Below are 19,505 nucleotides of genomic sequence, written 5' to 3'. Positions count from 1 at the left end.
ACTAATCACCACTCATCAGATCAATTACTTTCTCTTTCATTTTAAATTGGCTATGCCTGTTTTGGAAGTAACTTTTTTTCCATCAAGTACCAATCATGTAGGCTCATTGGCTATTTCTCTAATGCCTTTTTAACAAATCACAAGTACATATAAGGTTTATAACAACTTGTACAAAATTTACATACATGCAACATGCTACATGCCATCACAAAGTTTTTAGTTGAAAAAGTAAATAGTAATATTTATGTAATTATCTGATATTCCATAAAACCATCAATACAAACTAATACATTTTTTCTGTAGTTTTATAAACATGGCCAAATGGGCCACTATAATAGAACCAGCATAATAATTAGCATTGATTTCACCCCCTTTCAAATTGATAGAGCTTTTAAAAGTATTCTACAATATTATCGTATACATTTAAAAAAAAATTGTAGGTAGTTTATTATAATTTATGACGTTTTTTAATCAGTTATTTGTTCAAGCTATAAATTCAAGCGAATTGCAATCCTAAACATGGAATTTATACAAACCACCCATAAGGGAACTGTTAAATTGTTGTTCTTATAAGCCTACAAGTATACAATACAATTCAACAAAGAATATACCATAGAACTACATTTAGACATTCATTTTTTAATTTATCATCATAATATTATTGTACTATTTTTATAAATTTAGGTATATAATATACTTTTTGGTTACTTGTAAGTTTTTTCATCTGTAAAGTATGGAATTAATCAGTTAGTAACTGGATAGTTTGTAGATTCGATACCTATATTTATGCCAAATGTATTGAATACAAATTAATTAATTTGATAATTCACTAAAATGTAATGGCTCACTATTGATTTATAAATATTTGATGATTTTAATGCAGTTCTTGAATTGTTGTGGGGAGTGCGCAAGGTGACAAAACTCCCCTAATGTTATCTTCTTTTACTAGGACAGAGGGATTGTACAGACTTATGCCAGAAATAATAATTATTAAAATGTAGAGTGAATTTAAATTGTTGTAAACCTACCTAATACATTTTGCATTTTTTAATACCCAAAGTATTTTTTATCTCTTCTATGGTTTAGACTTAAGATAATAAGACTAATACCTTGCTATTTTTTACTATGATTTGATTATATAATATCATGCTTGTTCTGTGCTTAGTTTAGCAAGCACAGATTTGTATAATAAACTATTGCATTATCAAAAATCTGTATATTAGTGTTGACAATTGACATAGGCATGCATTTGAACCACAAATTAAGATATTATCATTGATAATTATACATTTTTTAATTCCTACTGAAACATGTAGGTATTATTGCAATGAAAATATGAATAATAATGATAATAATACTTTTTTAAGTGAGTGAATGTATGAAATGTAATTGGGAAAATTATTGAAAAATAAGTTGAATATAAAATATAAATACATATTATTCACTTACGTGTTACATATTATACTTGGAATATAATAAATCTAAAATGCCATGACTAAGCCAAAATGTAGATTTCAAAGGGGGTTGGAGGTCAGTGTTAAGTAATTTTGCACTTGGAACGCAGTTTTTAAATTATTGGATTGAGCCCCACTACTTAATAATTCTCAATTTTATCCTGGTTTAATATTTATGTAACCATAAGTGAATAACACTTGTGTCTTACTTGGCGGTAATTATAATTGTGTAAGTAAAATATCTAGCCATTTAAATATTAGTGTTCTAACTGACACAATTAATTCCGAAGACACTGAGTATTATAATTATAATCTGTAACCAACGCAACCATTTAATAAACAAAGAAATATTCGATTTTTAAGAGTCAAATCTAGTCTATAAGTAACCTTATATCCACAAATAGTAGCTAAGAATACCCAAGTCTCAAGGATTCTATTGATACAACTTTTATTGAAAACTGTCATGTGGTTTAAGAGATCAGCATATTTAAATATACAAATGCTTCAGCTTTATAATATTAGTATAGAATGACCTACTATAATAGTTGATAGGTTGTAGATATAAGTAGGTAAGAAAAGAGTGTTATTGCTTTTAAGTGACAGCAAGAATTTGTAAGAAAATGTTTGATGGCATTTTTGTTGCGCTAGTATTAACTATATACTTAAATATTACAAAACGAATAAATTCTTTGTTTGAAAGGTGGTGAAAAGGAGGGGAGACAAATTTATATAGTTTAACTGAGGCATTTTATTTTTAGGTAATGCATTCTTAACTTGATTGTTATGTCCAATATTTAAAAAAAAAAACATTTACATAACTCTACTCTAGATGACTAGATAACTTTCATTGTTCTATTACTTTAAGCTGAATCCTGTAAAAAATATCTTGACACCTATAGTGGTTTAAGAAATCGGTTTTAATTGATTATCTAATGATTCTAATGTCTAATCCTTACCTACTTCTTATTATCTTGTAGTTTGGGTATCTAACAACTAAAGCTAACACAAGCTATAGCAATCACATTATGAAGTCATTATAACTTTCAAGTGTTACAAGATGTTATATTAATATAATCTTTGTACCTTTTTCCAGTTACTAATTATGCAAATGTTTTGAAAAAAAGATAATATATATATTGCTATAATTGTATTTGTTCTTTATTCTGCAAATAAATTGTTTGTTCACGAGTGACAATTAAATCCATAAGTGTACTGATTTATGTTACCACGAAGACATATAGTGTTATTTTGAACTTTTAAAAGAAAAATCTTCCAATTAAATATCTATGTACACTTCAGTGGTTAATGTGTTACCTATAAGGCATATTTTTTTTAATACCCAGTTTCCAAGCATGAATTAAAATTAACATAACTATATTTTTTTTAACACTTAACATTTTTAAAAATTAGAATATTATATTTATTTAAACAACATATTATAAATGAAAAAAATTTATGAATAGCATATTATATAATAATATCTAGCAATTTAATGTTTATAAAAATCACTTAATTGTTAGTCTGTTGAACGTAGAATAAGTACAGATAATGTTTTTGTTTTTTAATTATTTTTTCATCAAATGTTTAAATAATCTACTTTTACTTAGATGCTAAATTTTAAATTACCATACCATTGAATAATTCCTGTTACTTTTTTAAAAGTATTTATGAAGTCTTTTTAATTATGAACTATTTGTTCTTCTCTAACAAGAAATAGTAAGTTATACTCAAATATTTATTGTGATAAAAAAAAATTCTTTATTTGTTTCAATAGATGATCATTTTAATCAAAGAATAATTATAAAAAAAAAATACTTTCCAATTTGGAATAATTAATTTGTTTTATTTCATAGAAAAAAAATATATTAGCTATAAACATTTTCATCATAAAATTTCAAATAATTTCTTGAGCTCAACCATCAATTGCCAGTCAGTCTTCAATAAATCATCTCTAAAATGATCTTTGCATGCATCAATCGACTGTCTGGATATTTTGCTCACCAACATATCCTTTTCATCAAAATGCCTTCCAAACATTTTTGGCGCATCACCTGGTATTGGTTCAATCTTTATACAAATTTCTTGTCCTTTTCTAGCAGTTTCAACAGTTTTGTGGTTGTTTTCTATGCTGGTCACAATCCCCAACTCAACAAATTCCTTACTAGGAACACATATGGGTGTACCTTCTTTAACAATTCCAGACTCCACCATTACTCCCATAACAATTGGATCTCTTGAATTAAACACAAACTGTGGTAAGACTTTAAGTTTGCAAGGAAATACTGCGATAGACTTAAACTGATCTCGATTCTTCTTTTTGAGATCATCTTGATACGCGGTAAATTTATCAAATAAATGGTATATAATATCAGCTTGGAATATTTTGACATTCAATGTATCTGCTAATTCTTGTGCATCTCTTTCAACTTTAACATCAAAAGCTAATATAGTAGCATACAGAGGAGAATGTTCCAACATTATTGATGCTTTCATAACATCTTTTTTAACTACGGGACCAATTCGTATATTGCTATATGGTATTTTACTAGATCTTAAGAAGTCCAATAAAGCTTCTAATGAACCTAATGTCGAAGCTTGAACATAAACACCTCTATCTTGTAATTTAATAGTACTTAAAGCAGACTTTAATTCTTTTGCTACCACCTCTTTAAGTCTTTCAACTTCATCTGCTTTGTTAGCTACATAAATATTTAAGCCTGCTATAGCTTTTTCTAAATCTTTAGCAGCAATTTTAACACCTTGAGCTGCTTTGATTTCTTTATACTCAATATAAGCATTTTTCACTCTAAGTTCTTTCAGAGGTTGAGGCATTAGTAATGATCTAATCTGAGTGACGACAGGCCCATCAGTGCCTGCTACAACAATTGTATCTCCTTCTCTAAGGTAACCATTTACTAAAATAGTATCAATGGTAGTTCCTAAGCCAGTTATAGCTTTTACTTCCAATACAGTGGCTTGCAACTCTGTATTGAAAACAAGTCTTTTATATAAATGTGTTTGACAATTTTCAACAATAAGATCTAATAAATTTCCCATTCCTTCACCAGTAATAGCCGATGTAGGTACTAATGATACATAAGATTTTGGGTCAGGATTTTCAAAGAATAAAGCAGCATTTAAACCTTGTTCAGCAAATTGTAATATAACGTTTTGGGATCTTGTTTTAAATTCATTTTGAGTATTTGAATGCTGAGAGGTCAAAACATCCCTTACGTCTTTACGTGGATTAGTCTGCCAATCATACAATCGATCAATTTTATTTAAAGCAACAATAAATGGTGTTTTCTTAGTTTTCAGTATATTAATGGATTCTATAGTTTGTGGTTCTAAACCATGCATGATGTCGACTACTAAAATAGCAATATCACATAATGAAGAGCCTCTGTTACGGAGGTTGCTAAAAGACTCATGACCGGGTGTATCAATAATTAATAAGCCTGGAACTAAAAACTTTTTAGTTGCATAACCATTTACAACTTTAGTTTGCTCTTTTATAGCATGAAGTGGAACATTTGTAGCTCCTATTTGTTGGGTGATGCCTCCGGCTTCACCATCTTGAACATTAGTTCTACGAAGCTTATCTAATATTTTAGTCTTACCAGTATCTACGTGACCCAAAACACATACGACAGCAGCTCGTAGATCAGATTCCTCTTCTTCATTTGATAAATCTTCATTTTGAGTTTGAACTTTTACTGCCTTAGTTACATTTTTACTGTTCTCCGAATTGTCATTAGTTTCTTCATCTGATTCTTCAGATTCACCATTTTCTTCTTCTTTGTCCACAATTGACGGATTTAGTAATGCTTCTCTTTGCGCTTTATAAGATTCTAAAAGTAGTTGTGCACGGGCTCTATCAGCTTTTTGTTTAGGAGTCAAAAATTTTCCTTCAGCTTTTAGTCTTTCTTTTTTTTCTTTTTCCTTTTGTTTTTTCTTTTCTTTCTTTTCTTGTTCTAATTTTATTTTTTCTTCTTTTTGTTTTTCAAGTTCTTCTAAACGTTTTTCTTCTTCTTCTTCTTCCTTACGGAGTTTCTCCTCTTCTTCTTTTTGTTGTTGTAATACTTCTTTTAAAGCTGCAATCGCTTTTTTACCAGGTCCTTTCTTATCTTTGACTGGGACAACTGGCTTCTTCTTCTTTTTTGCATCATTAGTAGACATTTTTTAAACAATTGCGAAATTTACACTGAAACAAAAAAATCCAGTTTGAACATAAAATATAGGTACCGATAAACAAAAAATAATCAATTTTAACAGAACTTCAATTCTAAGAAAAGCCATATGTAGATTAATTAAATAAAAAGTACATAATTTCAAGTAGATATGAATATTATATTTTTTTAAATGGAAATTGTCCTGTAGTATACTGATAGACAATTATAGCATATTTTAATTGAAATTTATACTTATATTTTTAAAATTGTATTAAAATTACATCAATAGGTACCTACAAAAGCCAAAATTATTTTCTCTATTAAATAAACACATATATTTAATTGAAATGTATATATTTAAGTACAGTTATGTTATTGGAGTAATCAATTATAATTGTTAGTGCAATAAAAATTATCATTTTTTAGAATTTTTTCTTTGTTTTAAAAATATATTTTCTCTTTTATAGATTAAAACAAGATATCTCATTTTCTTATAATTTATCAACATAATGTCATATCTAATTATTAATATTTTATTAATTTTATAAACATGTAAAAAACAAATATAATTGTATCACAATTATTGATCATATATGTTATTTAACCTTATTTATGTGTATTAAAATAATATCTGTACTCATTTGAACAATGAATTGAATAAACTATTTAGGTCCTGTGAAAATTATTATTACTATTTACAACAAAAGCATACAGTCTTAACAAAGTTAGGTAAAATAGTTCTTCCATAGTCCGCAAATGTTATATGGCAATTTTATAAATATTAGGTAGGTACCTAATAAAATAATCTAATTCAACGGATTGATTTCCTTATTTGTAATTTTTTAAATTAGACCGAATGTAATATTTTGTACAGATATATTTATTTATATTAGTTATCTATGCCGATTGATTGATAAAAATGTAAAGAATTAATATAGATTGTTGGAATGTACAACAAATAATATTTTAGAGATAGTCAAGTATAATGAATGTTTGTAACATTAGGTTTTGTATATCATAAATTATGGTAGTACCTTTTACAGTATTGCAAAATTACATATTATACACTTTCTTTATTTTGTTCTTAAAAATTATAGCTTTAAAAATGTTTTTAATTAAATTAAATTATTAGATAAAAAAACATAAAAGTAAGTTTTAGTTATTTGTTATTAATATTTTTAGAAAAGACGAGTTACATTCAACAAATTACAAAAGGTATAACAGCATAATAAAAATTATAATTTGAATGTATAGCATAAATTATTAAGACTTAAATTGGATTTTGTATCTATATTCTATAGGTAACTGAGCAATTCCTAAGTTCTGAATTATTAATTAAATCACCTGATTGACTAAATAAAACAGTAGTTTTTTACATAGATGATTTGTATTATCAATACTATTCTATATCTGTTCCATTTATACAAATAAAAAAAAAATGTATCTACTTCCAAAGTGGCAAAGTTTAATGCTACAATAATATTTTTAAAATAATTGTATAGATGTTAGGTATTTAAAGTAAAGTATACATTAACTAATATTTTAATAAATATTTGAGTGGATAAAAATTAAATATTTGTTTATGTGATGACCATTTTATAATTAGTGTTTATTAGTTCATAATAAGTATTAAGTTAAATTATAATATATGTATTACTGTCAATTATGTACCTAATTTATGTTAATAATCTAAGTGCCTTGTCAATAACATGAATAAACAATATTGTCAATACATAGGCATTTTTCTGAGAAAGTTTCAATTATTTTTAATTATTCCTAGATACAAACCAATTGTACCACTCTTCTACCTATAACTATAATTATTTAGGTACAAACTTATTTAATTGATAATTTCAGAAGGCTGAATTTATAGTCATTACCTGAGGAATTTCGCCAAATGTGTCATTACCTAAAAATCATGTCCATTAGGCATTAAGGTTATATCCTAGTCAATATCATAAGAAGCCAAACTTAAACAAAACTGTTGTTACTAACCAGCCATTTACGTTATAATTTAAATCTTTGATATTAACATATTCTAATAATATAGGAAATAAATCTAGCCTAATAAGATTTAACACTATAGACCATTTCTATGATATTATTAAAACATAATAAATCTTATTGATTAGTTCCATATTTACCACACATACACAGCATTTAAACTGATTAAAGAGCAAATCTAGTGAAGTTTGGTAAATTAAATAAGGCGAATTAAATAGATAATGAAATCCACTAAACCAATATGAAAGAATACATCAAACAATTAATCGGCCAATATATCAGCAAAGGTATTTGTTGAAACTTAAATCATAGGAATTAAACTTTGCCTAGTTATGTACCCATAATATATAATTATATTATTATTGAATTTCCTCTACAATATGAATAGGTAAAACATAGATGACAGTTACGACCACGGTAGGCTCAGATGGGCACACATATTGACACCGTTGGACTCGTTTTATGGAGATACGTATGGGCAGCCCGTTTAAAAACAGACGCGACCATGTGCAAACGCCAATGAATGACCCAGGGCTTTAAAACCACGGCCAGGAGTAATCCAAAACAGTGAGGTAGTGATTATCCCGCGTCGAGCATCGACACAGTGACTATGTGGCAGAGCGACGGTATTGCATAACGATAGTGTACAACATCGCACGAGACCAGAGCGCATACGATTTACAATCTACAAAACGATTTACTCACCGATGTAAAGTTCAAGAAAATTCAGTTGGCCGGCAGTCGTAAGTGACGATTCTGTCACTGCAATTTTATGTAGGTGCAAACGACAAGAAGTACTCTGGACGCTGACAATACGATAATCGCGAATCGTCGTGTTTATCTCCACCCGACACACGGTGCTTCTTATCATATGCTGTTATCAACGGACGTGGTGGTGCCATAGAGTATATTATTATTATTATTATTATTATTAATATTTTTATGTACGCTGCGTACAACTCTACAACTATAACTAACAAGTTCTTCTTATTATCTTATCGGCAATCGTCCCCCACCGACCATAAACACTAAACAGCTCTCACCAGTCTCACCTTAGGGCTTAGACGTATAAATAAATATAACAATTATTATTATTTATGTAATAGATATGCCTAGGGCTATGGCTCTCGCTCTGGTAAAAAATTTCAAGCGTTTTACGCCGCCGCTCCCTTGTGAAGACGTCGACACCGTCCTGCGTGCTCGGTAGACAATAATTACACACGTGTGGTTATACAATCATTTTCGGGTTGAATATTAGTCCTAACAGTCGCAGACTTCAACTAACTCTTCCCCACGATGCACGATGCTTTAAATAAAATAAAATAAAATAAATCATATCTAACAAATTACATATTGTAAATAATGTAGATAATGTTAAAATTGTGTAAAAACCTTATATTGCACTCTGTTAAATTATTACCCAGTAATCTTGTAACCAATGAAATCTGATATATAAATGTGAAACATATTGAATCTCTATGGTCTAAGTGAAGTTAATTAATGCAAGGAAAACATAAATAAAGAAAAAAAAATTTCAATAATTTATTGCATTTTTATTTATTCCTCCTGAGTACTGGTTGCGCATAACTGAAGTAAATAATTAATGTTTAGGAATTTAACATCGTAGATTATTATTAATAATTATTACATATTATTGGAATGTACCGAATACCGATGCCGGTGCTTAATCTCAGACTTTAATTGAGAACTGAGGAGATGGGGATCGAACCACATTTTATGCTCAATTTCAACAATTTCACAACAAATCATACAATTCAAAAATCATAATCATTTTTCATTGTTATACGATATGCGTACGCTGCCTGCAGGGTATAATATAAATTATAATATTATGTTCGTATGTCGTATGACCATAGTGTACGACTATCGGACTGTGAAGTCAATGTGACACGATACATAGGTAAATATATTTACGTATACATGGTACATTGGACTACAATTCTACAATATTTACCTATCAATACCTATTATTTTATAGTTTTAGATAATTATTGTTACCTATATTATTATAAGGACTTCACAGTAACATTTCTTAGCTTTTTGCATAGATTCAAATTTTGAAAGAAACGAAAACCTAACACTTGTTACTTTTGTCAAAATATTTCAAACATAAAAGTTATAACTCTAAAATATCTACTGAGCCCGAATGCTAGTCGAAAAAGCGGGTAAGTGGATGTCGCTCTGCTGTACATTAGGTGCCTAAGAGGTCGCTGTAATGGATGGTATTAAATTTGATTCCATGATATCAAATCATTGTATTCGAAAAACGATTCTTAATGGAGACGGTATGTCAGTTTACTAGTTTAGGATATTTTATATAGTTATTACTTATTAAATTATCAGTGATGCTGGAAAATATTAAATACATTAATACACCTGTGTAAAATTGGGCTGTTTTGGAAAAGAATTACAACAAAATGATAAACGTTATTCTTTGTGTTAATATGCAATTTTGTTCAAATTTGAACTTAAAAATGTCTGTAAAAAATAACTGTATTCATATATTTTTTAGATTTCTTAGTTACGAAAAAACTACTTAAGTGGAACCATGTTTTAAATTTTCAATCCTATTAGCTGTAAAAATTGAAAATTGTATACATTTTTAACTATAAAATCATTTTCAATTTTCGATTTGATAAATATTGTCAAAATATGAACTTTAAATGACAATAAAAAAAACAGTGTTTTATGTTTAAGTATTTTTAAAAAATTTTAACTGCTGTCGTAACAATTTATCAAGAGTTTTGTATTACATTTTCATGCTATTTGATCAATAAAATTTAATTAAAATGTATAAAAAAAAAATGAAAATTGAAAATATCCGTCATGCAACAGCTTTAAACGCTTGAAAATTTTATAAAGCATATGAATTGATGAAATGAACATTTGGTGTAAATTTCGAGTGCCTACAATCGAAGAATTTTTACTGCAAGAAACCGTGATGACAGACACAAAAAATTAATAAATAAATATAAAAACACACATCATTGTAAAATCAATACATTCATCGCTCCGCTCAGAATCTAAAAAAGTTTACTGGAAAGTCAAATTTATTTTTTTATGAGTGTTACAATAGTATACAATTTTATCGGCTTTTAATATTCACCCGTAAATTAACGAATTCTTATCAATCATTTTTTTTTATTTTGTTGCATTTCAAAAAAGAATACGAAATAACCTTAGATACTTTACCAAATGTTAATTTTTTCAATTTCTGTAAAATATTACGAATTATGATGCAATTTCTTTTTAAGCAATTATTATACATTTTTAATTTTTTTAGTTTATTTTTCTGTATATAATGTCAATGATATTGTTTCGTTAGGTCAAAAAACTTGAAAGTTGATAACCAAGTTCATCACGAAGTGTTGGAATGGTAGTAAAAAAATATAAAAGATACATAAACATGATTTTCATTTCTATAAAAGTATAAACATGTATACTTTAAAATTTAAATTTTGACAAACTCCATCAAAACCTCGAAAATTTAGAAATCAATTTTTGTACCCAGGGGTTGAAAAAATAATTCAAGGTTTTTAACAAATACCTAGTAGTTTATAGTTACTGTACCTAAATAAAAAAATCTAAAAAATATATAATCATAGTTTTTAAATAGATTTTGTATCTAATCTTTTTACTTAATCCTAATTTTTTTAAACTTTGGATGAATGATTAAATACTTTTGTCATTTGCATATGGATAATACAGAATATCTCTGCTTTCTTCAACAATATCCACTTCAAAGTATTTTATTATACATACCAAATTCCAAAAGAGGCTTAAATTTAGTATTTCAAACAAAAATAGAACGATAGGTAACATTATTATAATACAAACGTTTTACAAGAATATTTTGTTGAATATATCCAAGTTATCATCAAATAATCATTATAACTCATTGCGTTAACCGATTTAAGCTAAGCTTTAGTTGTTATGGAATGTTATCATTAAGAACGTTGCTTTCAGATGTTTAAAACCTTTTGTTCACATCTTTATCATTCAAGTAGCATTATTAGTAACGCAATTTTTTATAAAACCAAAGAGACTGTCTAGCAATAATACATTATTAGGTATGTTGTTTCTACACAAACCTCCAAGGTAAACACTATACCAGGAATCATGAACCTTTTAGGCAGCTATATAATTATGTTTAAGAATCCCAACCTATTACAGTGAAACTCCATATAACACAGTATCACGGGGAACAAACAAAAATTGTAATATAGAGGAATTTTTCTAATAGAATTGATATTGTATTGGAAAAAAAAACATCATAATACATCATATTATACATATTAAGTATACTTTTTAAAAACCTTTTTAAAAGAAATAATTAGTAAGTGTCAACATTTAGTAAACATTTACGTTTCAAATTTTTTAAAGAAAATTGATTGTATAAGTTAACATTGAAACTGAAGCACTGCGCCAAATTAACTGGCGTGCTTATTAATGTCTTATTAACATCGAATAAAATAAATTGTAGGTATTGAAGAACAATACTATTTGATAGTGACAACAATTACAAAAACAGATTTGTTATCAAATAGTCTATTGATTATAAAGAAACATCAATATCCTTATACAGAGATTAATTTGTGCATAATTATAACAATGAAGATCATGGTCCTCAAAAATAATTCGTTAAACAGAAAATTTTATCAAATGGAAGTTTCACTGCATATTGAAAATATCTCATGGGCTCCAATTCTAATAAAAGTATGTATACATGCAAAACCACAAGTTATGTTTGTTGGAGTGACTTGAATAAAGACAATGCAGGAAAATTAAAAGTTGAAGTTCTGGTACAATACAGTATTTATACCAGCTATTTGTGTGGCTAGGGTGACACTGTCCATAAGATAAAATTAAAGTAAATAAAATATTTGTTATTATATTTTATAAGCAACAATAGATTAAAAATAAACTATAAACAAATGGCATATATTTCAACAATGAAAACTTTAAAAAAACATAACAATAAGAATCTTAAAGAAGAATTCTAAATAATTTGTAATTTTAAGTTAAAAGTCAACCGCAAATAATTGAATAAACATTATGTCATAATAGATTTTATACAGTGTGAAATCTCATCAATGATCAATATAAAAATAAGTACAAATAATATTTTTACCTTACAGGTATAAGTAAAATAAATACATTTGTAAAAATGTTTTCTTTTAACTGTTTTTTATTGCTAACGAAAACTTTCCAATCAAAATAAGTTTTTTGTTAAATATGTTAATTTATACTTCTTATTATTAACATAAATTATAGTAACTAAAATAATAATGGCTTGTTAATACAATTTAGTAGATTGATTACTTAGCCACATAAACAGTTGATTTTAGTTGGATCAATCATCAATTAATCATTATTATAGATTGAATTTTGATTTAAAATAAATTTTATACTCTGATATTTTCATAGAATCATATTAAGAGAATGCTACCCATACATTTGTTGTCTTTGTCTTACACGCGTAGGATATAGAACATTTTCGTTCACTAGTTTCAATAGTGTGCGGTTATTTTTGATATTAGAGTGAATTGACCTATTATCAAAGTTTTAGGTAAGAATATTATCTATGATTAAACGTCGGCAGATTTTCGATATTTTAATTTTCGAGGAAGATACGAGTATGTGAAATAACACAATTAAAAAATGCTTATATCTCGCATGAAAATTAAAATATCCAACAATCCGGAAACGTTTAAGCATAGATAATGTTCTAACATGAAAGTTTGATGATACTTAAATTCATTCTAATATAAAAACTAATGGCACACTCTTCAAACTAGTGAACGAAAATTTGCTATGTTGTGAGTAGGTAAGACAGAGACAACAAAAACAAATGGGTAGCATCATCTCAATTGAACAACTCAACTCCTACTATAAATTAATATTTTGAGTGTAATCATAATCTATAGTTGGAATGACTGATTGAACAAATTTCAAAAATATAATTAAGTACATGTGCACTCCTAAATCTCTCCCACCGTCGGTCACCATTTGGATTAGCTTTTTCATAATATCAGCATGCCTGTAAATATTTGAAAATCATTAACTAGATACTAAACAACTCAATATTAATTACAAAATTGTTAATAGTATTTAAATAGTATTTTTATAATAATATTAATTGTTATTTTAAACATATGTGCGTATCTACAGGGGAGGGGCACAATGGATTTTCAAACTTCAAGTCAAGTGGTTCATTATGTTCATTACTTAAATTTGAAGATGTATTATAAAAAGAAACAATAATTTTCTTATTGATATTAGAGTAGCCTTCTTTAGCATTTATAAAGTACAAATACTATTGGGATTTAACAATACATATTTAGTTATTATAATTGTATAAAAAAAAGAAAATACCAACAAATTATTTATAAGTGAATTCATTTTATCATTTTATTTGCTATAAATCATAGGCTTGTTCAGATTTTTTTATAATGCCAGTTTTCAATTATCATTTACATGAACATTTTTATTAAATTTCTAATTATAATAATTGCTTATAAATGCTTTTAAACATTTATGAATAATATTATTTTGTCAAATCAATATGCTGGTCGCACATAAAAAGAATGAGCAAAGCATATTACACTAAATTGTCTACCGGGAAAATATGATAGTATAGAACTAAATGTTATGGATATTAATATAAAAATTAATAATAAGTGAATGAATAAAAGAAAAATACTTTCGTAGTTATGTAGGTTAACCATACTTTATTGAAAATGAACATACTTGCAAGGATGTATTGAAGCCATAGAAGGACCTGGAACATGTGGGTGAGATTCCATGGTAACAGTTTTCTTTGCATAATCTTGACTTACATCTTCATACATTTCTTCAACACTTAATGGTCCTTGATTCTAGTATTCATAAACAATTATTTTTATCATAAAAACAAGTGAGCTAGCTTTATAATTTGATATTCAATACCCTTATTGGATAATGAATACAAATATATTTTAGAATCTTTTTGTGTGAGTATAATTTAATAATCATCCAATTACTATAAATTGAGGAAACAATAGCATTACATATTATATGTAAAGTAACATTTGTGACATTTTTTTAAAATCACAGTATGATTTAGTATTTAAATCATGAATTTTATATTATCAACATTTTACAAACCATTATCTGTGTTAAAAAAATGTAATTAAGTTTTTTATCGGAAAGACAAGAATTTCACAGAAAATTTAAAGAGTTTAAAGTTATAAACTACTTAGTTTTATTTGGAATACAATACAATTTTAAAATACTTACTTCATTATAACCATAAAGCCACAGTCTTGGAGTTTGGTAGAATTTGTCATAAGTAATATGTAAATCGTATGTTCGGGTTTTTAATATTTCATCAACAGATGAGCTTGATAACTTTTTTTCTTTTGTGTGTTCCGGATAAATAGTCACCTATAAAAACAATACAGTTGCAAAATTCAGCTTCATATTTTTTTATAAATCAATATTAAATATTAAATAAATATTGTCAATTAATAGAAGTTGTTGAAATATTGAGTGTTCTTTGATAAAAGAATCACCTGGTATATCTACTACTGTACTAAATAAGTATTCATTTTTATTTTATTCTGCACATGTTTGCTATAGGTTTTTTTTATAACATTTTAATATAACTTAAAATGTGATCCACTATTTGTTATTTAATTTTCATTTGCTTACATGTATAGGTGATTGGCATATATGACATTGGCTTTAAGTACTTAATACAAAGTAGAAGGTATGATTAAAAAAAAAAAGTTGTTATGAAACTCTTAGCAATTATTTTTACATTTAAAATATTTATACAATACAAAAAATATTTTAAAAAGGAAGGTTATGATGTTTATGACATATATATTTTCTTTTAATTGTGACAATTGTAGACCAAGATATAAGTTAGTTTTGTTTGAAATAGAATCAGATTAGTTTAACTTTATTTTGCATATTTTTGGATAGTGCTAAATGTTTAAATACATATTATGGAAAAAACAGTGAAAGGGCATAATTTATTAGAAAAAAAAATGTAAAAATCAATTTATTAAAAAAATTTAATGTGCATACATTTTGAATAAAGATCTAATAAAAATTTGTTATCTGAGAACCAATGCTAGTTCTTGTTCAAAAACCTTAAAGAAATGTTCATAATTCAAATTAATTTATTTTTAAATTAGTTTTATGTCATATTTGAATGTTTTAAGGGCATACTTTGATATTTTTTGGCCACATATACATGCATAATTTAGAGTTTAGAAGATCTAAAATATGTTAACCCTATTCTTCAATGATTAAATAAGAAAACTTTAATAGATATGTATGAAATAAACTAACCGAATCATCTTCAAGCAAACCACTTTCTACAAATGCATCCATATCTACAGCATCACCTTCTTCCTCATCGTCGTCGTTATCATCATTGTCATAATTGGCACAATCATTAATTACATTTGAGTTTTCATTGGTTGCACTATTTAAAACATGATTATCCCCGTTAAGACTTGTAACATTTAAACTGTTCAGGTTTCCCTACAAACATTTAAATATTAAAATTATGGTGTAGAGCATTAATTTAATAAAATACAAATGATTATACTTTGTATTGAAATTAATCAGCTATTTAAACTATATTAATGAACTTCAAGATTAATATTATAAGACAAACTGAACTTAGATAAATTAACAACACATTCTTGTGATAACAATGACATGTGCAATAATATAAAATGAAAATCCTTATGGTCAAAGGAATCTATTATTTGGGATTAACTTTTGATGAGCATATGATATGGAATTTACATGTTAATAATTTATTAACGAGTCTTTGTTTTGTCTTTCTACGAATTTGTCTAAATATTGTCTCAAAATAATTTAAACATAATTTAAATTTACAATTTTCCATTTTATTTTGAAGGTCAAATAATAATAAAAAATATAAAACATATGTCACATACCCATAAAAATTGTATCCTTTATAATTTTACCCTAAGATTTTACTCAAAAATCATAAAAATTAGATTTTAGGTGAAGGGTTTTAGGTATGTTATGCGTGGGTCTAAGAGAGAAACTAAATATTGAGCTGACACTCTCTTAACCAGTTTGTATCTACGTGAATTGTAACTATTATGTAATAATCCGTAGGTACAAATAGGTTTTTAAAAAACATGGGGAAAACTGGTATTAATATTTAACACACTATAAAGTTAGATAGTGACTAGTTCTTATACTATATTAATTTTATGACTATTTTGTTATTAAATATGTTACTTGAACTTTTTAATTTATTGAATTATAAAAAAAACAGTTTAAATATATTTCATAATACAGTTGAGTAATTTACTACTTTCAGCGTTGGGTAAATTACTTTTAAAAAGTAATGGAATTACATTACTCGTTACTTCAAATGTTTTTATTTAAATTACATTTCCGTTACCTAAAATTGTTTTTTTCAGGTTACTTTACTTTTTCATAAATAAAGTAGTGCGTTACAAATAACGTTACTTTTTTTTTATCTCTGATAACAGTTATCATTTTTTTTTAACCATATTAAATTCATATTATGATGTATTTTACAATCATAGACCTAGCAATATTAGAAGTATTCTGTACAAATCACAAAATAATATTATCTTAATGTACTATCATCTAATCTATTATATGGTTTAAACTCAAACTACACATGTCTATAATACTAGTAATAAGTAATTGTAATATCTATGTTATTCGTATTCATATAATAAGTTATATTATTAGTATTATTACAATTTATATTTTGGTATATAACCATATAGGTAGACAGGAAGTATAGTAGTAAATCATAATTCAATTTTATTTTTAAGCCAAACTCTTTTTTTTCAGCTAATGATAAATAATATTAATTCCTGGAATGTTTAATAATATTGTTAACTATTATCGGATTGGATGAAATCAAAAATAAATAAAACTGATTCTGGATATCTTATCGGCTTGTTTTTGTAATACTTTTAAAACTATTATTTTAATAAATAACATGGAAAATAACGCTTTAGTGTGTTACTTCATAGAAATTACTTTGAAAATGTAATTACATTACAATTGCGTAACTTAGAGTAAAATGTAATGCAATTACTACTGCTTTACTGAAAAAGTAATTGCGTCACAGTAATTTGTAATTTGCGTTATGTTACTACCCAACACTGCTAAGTGCTAACTATACTATATTTACTAAATAGTTAGTTGGTCATATGGAATCAGAAATTGAGTGTTTTCACTGGTGGAATGTAAGGGTACATTGAACTGATGAGTGAGAGGAGGGAAGGACAATCTAATTAAGAGATGATGTCATAAAAAAATATTAGATTAAGGGAGTAACAGTGGTTGCATAGTGAGGCTGGTAATAGCCTTATAGTCAGTATAATAAGTACTGAAGGTACTAAGTAGTATACATTTTTTTTATAGGGTTTTAAACTGTCTGGAAATACCTGAAGATGAGTTTGTATTGCTTATAAGTAAAAAGCAGGAAAAGAAGTTCCTTCATATTTTTGTATGCACATATATTAGAACTTACACAAGAGTTACAGACTGTCAGATTCTTATAACTTTTTAGTTACCTAATATCTTCACAGTCATTTTCTAAATTAAACAAGTAATTAATGTTGTAAAACATGATTTATTTACAAATGTTTTGGTTATGAAACCTAGTTATTGGGTACTTTTATAAACATTCATTATGATTTTGTGTTTTTAAAAATATTTTTAAGTTGCCGTTTACTTTTTGAATCATAAATTAGTCTTAATAGTCTTACATACTTCTAATGATATCCCAGATACTTTTTCACTCAAAGGTGAGAGAGCAGAATCAAAATGATAAGTCTCAACCCATCCTTCAGTTCCATCTTCAGATTCCACAATATTTTCTTGAACTTCACAGTTTTCAATCTAATGAATTAAAAAATGTAATAATCTAAGTAGGTAGATATAGACAACATATTATATTTATTTTTAAATCAATTGCACCATATTATTTACTTGTTTACATCGGCGTGCACATGGAACATTTCTAGTAATTAAATATTGTTTGTTTTTGGGTAAATAAGATTTAGTCTTGCACTCGTCACCACAAGCCCATTCCCATGTTGGACATGTATGAACCAAGTGGTCACCAGCAATAACAAACTCATTTGGTGTCACTACGCCAGTTTCTTTAAATTTTGATTCCTATTAAATACACAGATCCATTTACAATATAAATATAAATTCCAACAGTCGTTGATGTTATTTACAAATTTTGTTACTATTACAAATATCACAGTTAACACCTAGTCACAGTCCACTCAGTAGATATGTTATATGCTTTTTGTCTACAATTTATACTCAAGAAAACATTTGAAGTTTGAAGGCAAGACATAATTTGATTAAAATCGTTATTTAAGTCCATCACAATTTCTATACCTACACAAAAAAATAATAAATACCTTTAAAACTGGAGTCAAAAATCCAGCAAAACCTAACGCAGTGCCTTTCACGCTATTGATAACGTTTTGCATGGTAGTTTTGATGTAGATACTATTTTCAATTAGATGACTGAATGTACCTGGATACTGTTCATGAGATCGAAATCAACCAGTTGAATTCACGTCGTCGAAAACAATTTCTCGAAGTAAGTATGTAGGTATGTAAATTATGAAGAGACAGAAATTACAGACACGCAAAAAATGAACGACAAACGAACAGGAACAAATAATATGATAATCTCTACGAAAACGAGTAATGCTATTGTTCAAAAATTCAGCAGTGGGTCAGTAGATCCTTTGTATTTATAAACGTAATAATTACAGTAGCTAGATGGGAAACAGTATAACAAAATATT

The 19,505-nt window shown here is 26.8% G+C and overlaps 2 protein-coding genes across 3 annotated transcripts; both read right to left on the bottom strand.

The window, feature by feature from the left end:
- Nucleotides 1–3,276: 3,276 nt before the first annotated feature.
- LOC111041374 (eukaryotic translation initiation factor 5B) lies at nucleotides 3,277–8,491 on the bottom strand. The gene is made up of 2 exons (XM_022325638.1): nucleotides 8,336–8,491; nucleotides 3,277–5,658 (listed from the first exon to the last, which is right to left on the bottom strand). Exon 2 carries the CDS (start codon nucleotides 5,631–5,633, stop codon nucleotides 3,339–3,341), a length of 2,295 nt encoding a protein of 764 aa, XP_022181330.1. The 5' UTR covers nucleotides 5,634–5,658; nucleotides 8,336–8,491; the 3' UTR covers nucleotides 3,277–3,338.
- Nucleotides 8,492–13,291: 4,800 nt separating this feature from the next.
- Nucleotides 13,292–19,501, bottom strand: LOC111041373 (ubiquitin-like-conjugating enzyme ATG3). 2 transcript variants are annotated; one of them, XM_022325635.1, is made up of 7 exons: nucleotides 19,111–19,501; nucleotides 18,665–18,853; nucleotides 18,446–18,574; nucleotides 15,992–16,186; nucleotides 14,930–15,076; nucleotides 14,402–14,529; nucleotides 13,292–13,691 (listed from the first exon to the last, which is right to left on the bottom strand). In XM_022325635.1, exons 1-7 carry the CDS (start codon nucleotides 19,180–19,182, stop codon nucleotides 13,541–13,543), a joined length of 1,011 nt encoding a protein of 336 aa, XP_022181327.1. In that variant the 5' UTR covers nucleotides 19,183–19,501; the 3' UTR covers nucleotides 13,292–13,540. The 2 variants fall into 2 exon arrangements, with proteins under 2 accessions (XP_022181327.1, XP_022181329.1); XM_022325637.1 differs by having other exon boundaries at nucleotides 19,230–19,500.
- Nucleotides 19,502–19,505: the final 4 nt, after the last annotated feature.

This window comes from Myzus persicae, unplaced genomic scaffold (assembly GCF_001856785.1).
Source record: "Myzus persicae strain clone G006 unplaced genomic scaffold, MPER_G0061.0, whole genome shotgun sequence".
NCBI classification, from domain to species: domain Eukaryota; kingdom Metazoa; phylum Arthropoda; class Insecta; order Hemiptera; family Aphididae; genus Myzus; species Myzus persicae.
Note: the sequence above shows the minus strand (reverse complement) of the source record. Positions and strands in the feature narration are given on the sequence as shown.